We start from the raw sequence: 12,100 nt of genomic DNA, 5'->3' as shown, positions 1-12,100 counted from the left end.
AGAGAGGATTAAAATTCATGAGGCTGGGAAAAGACAGAAATAGTAGATGCCTGGTGCCTGTGTGTGTACATAGTGGGAAGCCATTTCTGGTGCTCACCTTCTGAGCTACCTGCGAGACCCAGTGGGAGGTGCAGTTACTGAGATCCGGGCCCTTGGGGTTCCAGGCCCCCGTGGTTGCCGAGCAGAGGTAGGAGGCGATGCCTGCACAATGACAGACAGGAAGGAACACAGATGCATAAAACAGTCAAGTGTCAGGGGTCAAGGCATGACCCCCCGCATGAGCAGGCATGACCCAGCTTAGGAGATGTCCATCCTGCCATTCTTACAAAGAACAAACACACACAATCTCTCTCTCTCACACACACACACACACACACACACACACACAGACACACACACACACACAGAGAGAGACACATACCTTTAGTGCCCTTGGGGCAAGGTCTCTCCACATTTATGCCTCTGTGTGTCTGCGGCCAAGCTATTCCTCTCCGCACCGTTCCCTCGCAGAAGCGCCTGGATGAGGGCGGAGGTTCAACGGCGGTGGGGCTGGCGGTGCCTTCGGGGTCAGGCGGAGGTTCCACACGGTCAGGCATGATGGTGTTGTTGACCGGACTCTGCAGCGTTGTGGAGGAAGGGGCGATGGTTGTGGTGGTTTTGAAAGGCGCAGTTGGCGTAACATCATAAATGACGGTTGGGGCTGAGAGATGAGATAAGAATGATGTCACAAATAATGTGGATTCATATTGTGGATCAGACACTGCATATAGGCTTATTCTCTCTATACGGTCAAAAGGTATAGCATTAAATATTAACACGGTTCTCTTTAAACTCAGAAATGACGACTGACTTCGCCCTGCAGAAAGGTTTCTTCTGGGAAACACACGTTATTGCTTATTTTCTCTTTTATCTAGCAGAGACATATCATGCCTGCATGGAATCTCCTTTTTATTTTTTCACAGTAGGTTTTCATGCTCAGGAAAAAAAGCACAAAACCACCAGACAAGAAACCTTTTCCCACAGCACAGGAGAAATGTAAAGAACACTGGAAATGCCCCCACCATTGCCAACGGTCTCCTTCCTAACCCCAGTGCTATTCACTGATTCACTGACCGCTATTCATAGGTGGAGACCCAGTGGTGAAGCTCTGCACCCTGGACGTGGTTCCCTCTGCAGAGAATCTCAACACCCGGCCTGATTAAATGTCAACACTGTAAGACAAAGCCTGCTTGCACTTTATTTCCTCTCCCACCCCCACCACCACCTTTCATCTCTCTTTGATAAAGCGGACGCGAGGCAACTAAAACGCAGCGCCCCTGGCCAAAGCCATACATCACAGGTGAGATAATGCGCTTCTGCTGTAGCCGGCGCGTGCCTTTGAAGGGAGAATTTTCTTCAACGCACGTTAAGTGCTTGTGTGAGGGAGTAAAGCGGCTGTGAGTGCAGGTCATTGCATGTGAATCTGGACAAGGTTTGCTTGCATGGAAGGCAACACATATGTGCCTGTTTGTGAGGCTCTTGCTCTGTCGGTCTGTCTGTGTGTGTGTATGTGTTTATGTGTGAGTGTGTATTTATGCATATACCCATGCCAAGCATGGAAATCCGGTTTGAAATTCAGAATTTAAAGTGCCTGTTTCTGGTCTGACTGATTACAGCAAGGGCCACTCCACGGCTGAGCCAGATAAGGCAGGCAAGTATTGCCAAAGCCCTGCAGTGCAGCCCTGGGAGGTACTGGACGCTCCTGGCAAAGAGCAGTACTGAATATCGGACAGGACATCATGAAGCATGGCTCTCCATTACCCTTTGAGTGAGTGGTGACAAAGCCTGCGCACATGCACACACGCACAAACACACACACAACCACACACACACACACACACACAAACATACCCACACACACACAAACATACCCACACACACACACACACACACACACACACACACACACACACACACACACACACACTGGGCCTCTGTCCAGTGCAGCAATCTGGAACATCTTTGTTTTGTTTCTTCATTCCGGAGAAATATGCAGTTCATTACAGCCTCAAGTTCTGCCTAAAGACTCGGCGAGGAACTCTGCGCGGGTAAACAATAACACCAGAGTCTGGAGTTAATCTAGCGGCCATGGCAAGAGTCAAAAAGACAGGTCCCAACGCTGTCCAACAGGGACGTTATGCTCCACGTCACCTGCTTGGTCTACCGCCGCGGAGACAAGACAAGACAAGAGAGTGCATCTTATGATTCCTCTTCATTAGCGTGTTTGCTTTTGAATTACCTTAGCTGACTAAGTAATTTCTTTAATCACTCTCGATTGCTAATTTCTTCCTAACCTTTCCCAGCACTCATTCATTCACTCACTACCTCACTCACTCACTCATTTGTTAATTCGCTTCCTGTGTTTGTACACACCATCGCTCCCTCGCTCTCTCAACTGCTCCTCCATTTATCGACCTTCAATGGAGCACACCATGAGCACCAACACCCTGGCTTGGTGCTCTTTTGCTCCGTGGGGCATTTTTTTTGTTCTTAAGACTCTCCAATACCTCCAACCGCCCCGGATTGGAAACCACATAAAAGGGCTGTCACGGTATCCATCAGGCTGACTGACCACGGCTATACATGCAACCCCTTCTTAGTCTCCGCTCTCTGCTGGTTGAGATTGAGATGACGGCTCAGAAGCAATATCACTCAATGGTCTGCCATTCACCTAGCTGACCCTGTCAGCCTATCCAAATGAGACTGTAGACCACCACTGAAAAACCAGTTCTGACCTCTTGTCATTTTTTTTCTTGCTCACTCTTCACCGTCGTTCTACTCCCCCCACCCCCCCTTTTCCCTCTTCCTCCCCATTCACTTAAACGCCTTGGAGCAGACATCTGTGGCATGCTTTAAGGTCTGGATATAAATAAATAGCAAAATACAGCAAGTATGAGAGTGTGTGTGAGAGAGAGAGAGAGAGAAAAAAAGAGGGAGAGAAATCTTTCAAAATAAATACAGAGGTAAACCGCTTGTCAGTGACCTATCCCGCCTCACATTTCTTTTGACATCTTCAGACGCTCGGCTCTACAATTTTCTTTTGATTATGCCGAGCAATTTCACCGGCTGGCAGAGGAGGAATCTCAGGCCTGCCGTCTCTCCCCGCACTCAGCCGCCTGAGGAGAGGGGAGCTTCAATTAGCTGTCATTTTACTACAGTCTACAAAGTCACTTTCCGCAGCCAAATATCAGAAAGCAAGGACGTATAGTCCATTAGCAGCCAGGCCAGCCATTTGTCCAGGGATCAGCCGTTCGTCTCCAATAACATGGACAGAGGGCTGCTTTGCATGGTTCAAGATGACAGGGCGAGCAAATTGAATGCGCACGCGCAAACACACACACACACACACACACAAACACACACACACACGTTTGCGCAGGCCACGGTGTTTGGCACATAGGGCGGCAGCTCTGCTCTTAGAGAAACAGATCAGAGTTACCCTGAGTCTGCTTCTTGCTTCAGCATGGATATTTTCTAGGGTTCACAAATATCTGGCGATGAAAAAATGAAAAATGTTAAGCTACTTCTTCCTCATCCACAGCTTTAGGTTCAGTTTATCTCGAGCTCTAATTCCCCAAAGAAGGCCTCTTTAAGATGTGCACAAACACTGGTTATTAAATTTGTGTAGAGGCAGCCTGTCTATGAAACACAATAATGAGGGGATCAGTCCCTGTGTGTGAGTGTGTGTTCAGTCTGGAGCAACCAAATAATGGCTCAGTCCCCCTTCTGCAGCAAGTCTCTTAACAGAAGTTGATTTAAGCATTTCCCAGCCTTAAAAATAACAAAAAAGTCCCATTGCAGAGGTTGCGTAAGTGCTGTAAGAACCTTCAATATTTAGAATTACAACTGACGACAGAACTGTAGTTTTTGTGGCAGACGCAGTTAAATGGCTAATAAGACACTAATGCTAGGATATGAGAATGTAGCTTGATTTAAAATGAACTTTAAATGTCAAAAAAAACTAAATTTACCCATGTGGCATTTCTTATTTCTCACTTCTACTTCATCAAGTGTGAAAAAAAAGTTGCAACTTTCCACAACACCAAAAAACATTAAACCATTAAATATGGTACCCATCTGTTCAACTAAAGAACAGAATATGAGGGAGAAAAACTAAATATTTTACTTGCTTACCAAATAAGCAAAATTCACAAATATGTATTTATATTAAGAAAATAGTTGGTGCTTATACATTGCTATATACATATACATAATAAATGCCAAATACAGTATATATTCTAAATAATGTATTAGTGCAAAAATATTTTAAATGCATCCTCAATTATTCCTGAACTGTTCTATATTTCTATGACGGACCCAAGGCAATCATGTTGTCAGAATTTCACAAGGTCCTTGATATCCACTTAATCTATTTACCGGATTATTTTGCACCAGTGTTTTGAATGACCAAAAAGGCCACTCTATTAGGTTCATCAGGCTAATCTGAGACTGCCTGAAGTGGATGCTACTGTTCATCAGCCCACTTGTCCTCAGTGTCACCCGTCCCTATTGACCATGACTGCCCAGTAAAAGGCCATGGAAAGCCTCGAACAACAGCACACCATGTGTGTGTGTGTGTGTGGAACTGTCTAGAGCGGTGGTTTCCAAAGTGCAGTGTTACAGCAAGTGGGGTCAAGGGTGAAGATGAGGCTCAAGAAACCTAAACAACCAATTACAGGTCAAATTTAGTAAGGCAGTGTTTCCCAGCACAGGAGCATATAACTACACAATGTTGTGATGAGTTTATAGTCTTTACTTTCACTTATATGTTACACTTTAAATGTTGCCATTTCTCTCTATGATTTGACCTCTCTTCAAGTAAGATAAAAAAGGTTTAATTAGAACTGATACAATAATTAAATTTAACTGATTGATTAGATAAAATTAAATTGAAAAGGTTTACTTGTTCAAAGGCATAAATAATGTTTAAGCAAAGTTATGCACCAGCCAATGGGTTTGATTTTTTTTTTCATTATTATCACTGAAATTACAGGTAATATACTGTATGACCGGTTCAATAATTGTATTGTGGTGGCGTAAGAGAGCTTGCATGAACATTTTGGGAACCGCTATTCTAAAGCAACATGATTACTAACACTCAGCCCAAAGTTGGCCACAAAATCATGGACAACCATGGCCTAGAAACCACCTGCGTAATCATCTCTGACTACACCACAAAGCTGACAATGTTTTTCTTTACTTAGCAGACAAACAGGCCAGACTACTGCGGCAGCGTCAACACAGTGTGCCAGCTCCCAGTCACAGCTAACGGCAGGCAAGAGCAGTGATAGAAACCACCTGTTCTGCAGATTGCCTCAAGTTTTAGAGCCCTGCCCCCACCCCCCTTCACTAAACATGCGGCTATTACGTTGTGGTTACCCCACCCCCACCCCACCCCCATTCTCTGCCAGCAAGCAGGTGTCAAACACGTCCTCATTACTGAACAGGAGCCATTAACAGATTGAGTGGAATGTCCCTGACGTGTGTTCTTAGGAGGGCCAGAGGCAGATAAAACCTGACGGATTGGTGCCAGCCAGGGCCTGCATTTAGAATCCCTGATTTACGAGAGCACAGGCAGGAGACTGCATTGAGCCAAAAGACTCACTTATTAGCAGCCGCACTGACATAAGCCTGAAGGAGAGCGCAGGAGAGCAGAGCAGAGGAGAGGAGAGGAGAGGAGAGGAGAGGAAAAAGAATAGTCAGTGGGTAAGTTGGGGGGAGAAAGAAAAATCGAGAGAGAGAGAAGAGCAAGAGAGAGAGAGAGAGAGAGAGAGAGACAGAGCGAGCGAGAGACAGTGAGAGAGAGATGCGAGCATAAACAGCGTGCAGATGCTCAGCCCTTATTCATTCTCATTCTGAGTGGCATTGCTGCTCCCTCCAAATCCTTCATTTCCACTTGAGCGCACGGTGTGTTCTCAGGCCTGGCAGCAGCAGCAGCAGCAGCGTTCTCCAGGTTCTCCGCTGGGACAATGACCTTTGATCCAGCATGACTCACCGAAGAGACTTGTTAATGGCTCCAAATGTAGAAATGGCATGGGCCGCTGCTGTTACAGCTCACCCCCCCCCCCCCCCCTTCTTTAAAATCCCTCCCCATTTTGAATTTGTGCCTGACTTCATATATTTATTCAGTGATTAAACAAACAAATTAAATATACGGCATGACATGGGATCCAGCACAGACAGAATCCTCCATCATGCGCTCTATAGTTCCATACCTTCCACACAGTCGCAATTTGACACACTTAGGAGTCTTCTTCGCCTCTCAGATCAATGCTACCTCTAAGGCAAATGATTTTCTCCCTTCTAACCACGTTGCCTTTGAAATCTTCCTGGCAATTATTGGCGCTTCTGATTACACTCCTTTTAATTCAAGGGGCTCGGATGTGGCCACGTCTTTGTGAATCACGGACAATGCCTTTCAAGTGTCACTGTAAGGTTTTTAAATCAACTTACTTAGGGACGCATTTTATTACCATGCTATCTCAGAGGTGCGGCTGTATTAGAGTTTGTGCATGTGGATTGTTTGGCCTTTTCATTACTTTGAATACCTCTGTAGCTCAATAGGGCGCACTTTTACACAATCTACAGCAAGCAGGAGGCGCTCGCAAATTGAAACGGATGATGAAATTTTAACATGAAAATGATTAATTGTCACGTAAATCATTATTCTACATAGAGAGCCGGCAATTGGCAAGATTTTTTCTCTCTCTCTCTACTGAAAGGTTTTGCTAACTCAATTTCGACCATTTTGAATTGATGATCCCTTTTTCTCTATACTACATGCAAGAACTTTACACAGAAGCAAATTCTTTCAACCGCAATGGGAAAGTCTGTATTTGCATGGTATTTCTTATGGTCTGTATTTGCATGGTATTTCCCATGGTCTGGTACATAACAGCAGCCTGACAATCTCTTGATTTTAAATACGGGGGGAAACTGACACAGCAACAGTACAGTATACAACTAGCAATCCAGCTTTAGCACACAACTGCTTGTAATATTACATAATAGGGAAGGCATATACTTGGACTGTTCGTATTTTTGTAGACTCTTGTGAGCAGAAATGGCAGTGGAATTTACTGTGTGGACTGAGTGAATCTTAATGGACAGAATTAATTTCCTCTACGCCTCAAGAGCTTCTCACTTGCAGGGAGAGAGACGTTATTTCAGCACCATTAGGCTCCCTTGTTGAGTAGGTTTCTTTATTGCGGTCTACATTGTACGCGGCAATAAAACACAATAGTTTTATAGTTTTATACTGTTGCAGGTACAGTGCATTGTAATTTAATCAACAGAAAACATTTAATTTGGTCACAAACAAACGACACCTAAACGGTGCTAGCAGCACACATGCATTCATTTTCATTACCCACATGTGTTTATTTTCAGTTGAGCAAACGTTGACCCCAACACTCAGTGATATCTCAACAACAACCGCAAATAAGAAGTGGAGCACTAAATCACCCAGGGCTGGGACTGACAGATACAAAGACCGTTGTCATCACAGGACAAGCCAGCTCAACCAACAATGTGATTTGTGTGCAGTGTGAACACAGGACGAGCAATTCAAATCAAAAATGAGATGAGGTGGAAAAATGTAGCAACAGGAGACGGTGATGGCAAAGAGGGCGATGGAGATGGTGGTGGTGGGTGGGTGTGTAGGGTGGGGGGTGATTTGGGGGGGGGGGGTTGGCTCTCAGAGAATGTCTGAGGTGTTGGCAGAGTGAATATTTAAGCTCCTCATTGCAAATGCAGTGAGATTGTGCGCTCCCGTGATCAACCGCGGATGGTAATTATGATAATTTTGTTGTTAATCACATTTACATATATTGGAGCTTCAGTGCTAGAGTGTGCTGGTTTTCACATACCCCCACCCCACCCACTCCACAACCCTCACGCTTGGCAGCCCCATTAAAATTCTGGAGTCTGGCTGGACTTAATTGCGACGTGGCAGGTTCTAGTCCTGGGCCCCTGGACCTTTTAGCCTAGGCCTCACAAAGGGGCCACATGACAACAAACAGTCATTGTGACGGGAGGGCGCGGGGGCGGGTCACAGGCCACAGAGGCCGAGCATGACTACCCAGCCCGTTGCCAAGGCTCCTGCTCTGAGAGGAAGGAGGCGGCGACGACGTGATTATGCTTATTATCCCCGTGACAGAGAGCTCCTGTCTGCTGACACATCTGGCCTAGCTCTCATCAACCACCCACCACCACCCCATCCAACCCTCACCCCCCACGTCTAACACCCCTTCATAACCCCACTCCCGTCTCAAATCCATCCCATCTTACAAATGGCCCTCAGTAATTGATCTCATCTTCACTGGCCCAGTCATTCCTCTAACCTTGTCACATGTCCGTGATTCACGGTACCTGCTGTGCGCGGAGGTCTGCGCCATAGCCTTTCACCAGTGGAGGAATGGTGTCTGAAGAGCCCCAATCTAGTGCAAATTGTGCCCCTCCCCATCCGAAAGCCTGATGGGGTAGCCATAGCAACAGGTTCCAAAATCCATAACAGCGCCGCGACACGGGCCTCTTCAAGCTCCTCTCCTGACACTATAGATTTGAACTCGATGGCAATAGCATATTTCACATTCCCACTTCCAACAGGAATGTGTGGGAAGGTTAACAAGGGCAGAGTTGACAATGGATGGCCCTGGGCCCCATGATTTGACAGCCGATGGGGTCGGTGCCTCTTGATAAGTGAGGAGCTGAGCCCACAGTTCAGCTTTATGGTAATCAGCCGATATGGCAGCCTTCTGCAAGCCATACATTACCGCAATGTAAATCATCTGCCTGTATCATCCCGCTGAGCGAATCAGTAATTCTGTATACAAGGCAGAACATCCCCATGGGAACTAATGCAAAAAGGGGCCTCTCCACCACATCACACTTGTATCTCAACTCTAAATTAAAAATCAGTCAACTGTATCATCCGGCACTCCAGCCGCATTCAGCGTGCACTCGAAAATCAACACATACTGCAAATCCAAACAAAGAGATAGTAATGAGCCTCACCTTCGTCGGGATCGGGCGGCCCGAACTCCAGATCGTATCGCAGGATGTAAAAATTATTCCACACGTAAAGCTGGTTGTCGCGCGGGTTGTAATCCACAGCGGCGATGTACTGGTACTGGTTGGGGAAGAGGATGTCGGTGAACTCGCCCTGGCCCAGTTTGGTGTTGTAGATGTAGTCGATCTGGCTCTTGCTGGCCTCGCTCTCGTTCTCCTCATAGGTGGAGCGCACCACGTGCAGGACGCCGCACACCATGAAGGCGTTGGAGGCCGAGCGCTTGTCGTAGGCCGTGTCCCAGGTGGCCTCGAAGCGGAGCGTGTAGGGGTTGAGCTGGCTCAGCACGATGCGGCCATTGTTCTGCTCGGTGGCGTAGATGACCCACAGGCCGTGCTCGTCCACGGCTAGGTCGATGTCGGACTTGCCTCCCCAGCGGTAGGGCGACGTGTCGTGGTAGTTGGCGTTGGCTACGATGGCCTCGCCGCTCTTGATGCGCGTGCGCAGGTCGAACTTGACGATGTTGCGCGTGCGCTCCTTGTTGAAGAAGATGGCGCCGTCGTACGCCACGAAGCCCGTGCCGTCCACCCGATGGGGCAGCTTGTATGTGGTGGTCTGCCGGCCGTTCCGGAAGTCTTCCAGCGAGGAGTACTCGATCAGGGTGTCCGTGCGGTACGGCGTCCAGGGCATGAGGTAGATCTTGTCGCCCGCCTGGAGAGGGTCTTTACACCACGCGCCCGCCTGCTGCTCCGCCTCAAAGACAAAGGTGGGCTCGGCGACTGCTTTCAGAGTCCCAGGACAAATGAAAACTGAGAATAGGCAGAGGAAGCAAGACAGAAAGTCAGACACATACATCGTCCCACACATTCAGATGATACGTTCTAGTGGTTGTTTTTCCTTTTTTCTTTTTTTTTTTTTCGTGTGGGTCAAACATGTATTTGCAGTGGCTCGTAGGCCACAATCTCTTTTGGTGGTGATGTTGGTGTGACTGGACTTATGTGCATAGTAGAGAGGGAATACAAAAGGGTTAAGAGAAGGCAGTGAAAGTGGAAGTGATGTTTGGAATTGGGCCTGCTCCCTGAGAATGCTCTCATACATGTTTAACTGAAAAGAACAGACAGCAGAGACGGGAGACGGGAGATAACGGAACGGCAAAAAAGGTGCCCTGTAATTGAAAGTAGAGGCCACGCATGGCCAAGGACGGGCTTCAGGATTGCTCCCTAAACAGATATGTGTTCTTTTCTTTTTTTAGAGGTGTGTACCTGGCATTGGATGACAAAAGGGCATAGTTTTCTACCAGCTGTGCAAAAACAAAAGCCATACCTTCGAAAAATAAACACACATACATGAATCATGTCTGAGGAAAGAACAAACAACACAAACTGGATGGGTATTGGGAGGGTGGGAGGCGAGCTGGAGGGGGAGAGACATTGGTACAGAATGAGAGTGCTATTTCATACTGATAGGGGCGGAAGCAGTAAAGGAACGACCCCAAGGAAGTCATCGAAGCAAGATTAACTACAGATGGGCGAGGGAGGCCTTGGCACGAGATTACAGGTCCCTATATCAGAGCATAGGGGGTGGCCATCATAGTTCGGTTGTGGAGGGCGGACGCCGCTTGAGAAATCATGGCACACAAAAAGGGAGTTCATTCTTTTTTCAGCCTCACTCTCCCATCACTACCGCAGTAATCACCACGTGCTAGGGAAGGGTTTCCAAAAGGCAGAGTGTGACTGGAGGAAACTGTGTGTATGTGTATGTAATACACACTCCCTGCATTCATTTGATTCTCAATACATATAAAACAGCTGACAATTTGTGATAACAGAGGGTATTTACTTTTGGTATCTTTGGTGATATTAAAGAGGATATTTATAGTGCACAGCTGCATAGTGCTTCTTTTTTGATAATGGAGTAAATACTGGACCAGATACAAAAACACAAAATGTCAATCTAACCGCATGTTGGAAAAACAATGATATAATACATATATATATTTGATAAGCTCATGTGTTCTGGCAGAAATGGGATTCTGATGGTGTAGTGGTAACAAACACTGACTGGAGACTGTCTTATTACAGAGCTGGGTTATTGCAGGATTGAACCAGGGTCTGGTGAAGATTAATGCTGTCATGTCCACTCAAATTTATGTTGTATTTTAGCCAGGAGGGATGTATTTCAGAAGCCACGGGTCCGGGGCTGAAGTACCTCTTTAATCCTTTTCAGATTCACAGCAGACAATTGAATGCAGCCACTAACCTAATGGAACATTTCAGGGTTTGAATGCAAATGGCATCAATATGTTCACTAGTTTCAATACATAGCTATGCATTGGTGACAAATTATTAAGCTGCAAATTATTGTGAACCTGCATACCCCTCTGTTTCTATGGTATGTCTACCTTTACAAAAATGTTGCAGTGTATGTTGCAGGCTAAAATTTGTTAAATAAGCAGTGGCACTAAAAAAACTACTGAATATAATATTGTAACAATGCAATAATATAATTTCACTAACAGAAAACATAATTCTTTATAATTACATAATTATTACATCATTATGCAATAATTACATCATTAGCAACAGCAGTCAGGGATTTGCATTGCGGGGATAATTCAGGGTTAAAATAGTTAGATCTGTGTTACCAGCACACCATTTTTTCTTCCAAGTTCAGCCAAATAGCAAAGTGCTTAATTTTACCTCTATCTGGTCAAGTAGACACTTGAGCAAGTGGCTAAACCTGCTTGTGTTCACTAAATCTATTCTGGATACTTCTGAGCGAAGTGTGAGGAGTGGTGTGTTTGCAGAACTGATGTAAAGCCTCAAACACCATGGGGCGGGTGTCAGGGGGTGGGGGGAGGGGGTGGGTACAGGAAATCATATGACACAAAACAAGGGGGCTGAGGGTTAGGGACCAGACCAGCCATTTACCTTTTTGCTCCACTTCTATTTTAAGCGTTGGAAAAGAGAATGGAAAGAGTGTAAGAGGGAGAGAAAGATTAGCATGAGTCAACTATAAGAGTATCTACAAATATACAAAAACAACGTGTTAGCG

The 12,100-nt window shown here is 46.1% G+C and overlaps 1 protein-coding gene across 2 annotated transcripts in view; it reads right to left on the bottom strand.

Annotated features, from left to right (window-relative positions):
• adgrl2b.1 (adhesion G protein-coupled receptor L2b, tandem duplicate 1) overlaps positions 1-12,100 on the bottom strand; it is an 82,117-nt gene that overhangs the window by 31,572 nt on the left and 38,445 nt on the right. For both annotated transcript variants that reach the window (XM_076293588.1, XM_076293587.1), the window contains exons 5-7: positions 9,055-9,855; positions 422-700; positions 98-201 (exon numbers count right to left, since the gene is read on the bottom strand). In XM_076293588.1, the coding sequence (XP_076149703.1) occupies positions 98-201; positions 422-700; positions 9,055-9,855 (1,184 nt within the window). The remainder of the gene's footprint in view (positions 1-97; positions 202-421; positions 701-9,054; positions 9,856-12,100) is intronic.

This window comes from Alosa pseudoharengus, unplaced genomic scaffold (assembly GCF_046254945.1).
Source record: "Alosa pseudoharengus isolate Yale_2024_CS ecotype anadromous, Long Island Sound unplaced genomic scaffold, YU_APseudo_1.1 YU_APseudo_1.1_scf_2, whole genome shotgun sequence".
Taxonomy (NCBI): domain Eukaryota; kingdom Metazoa; phylum Chordata; class Actinopteri; order Clupeiformes; family Clupeidae; genus Alosa; species Alosa pseudoharengus.
Note: the sequence above shows the minus strand (reverse complement) of the source record. Positions and strands in the feature narration are given on the sequence as shown.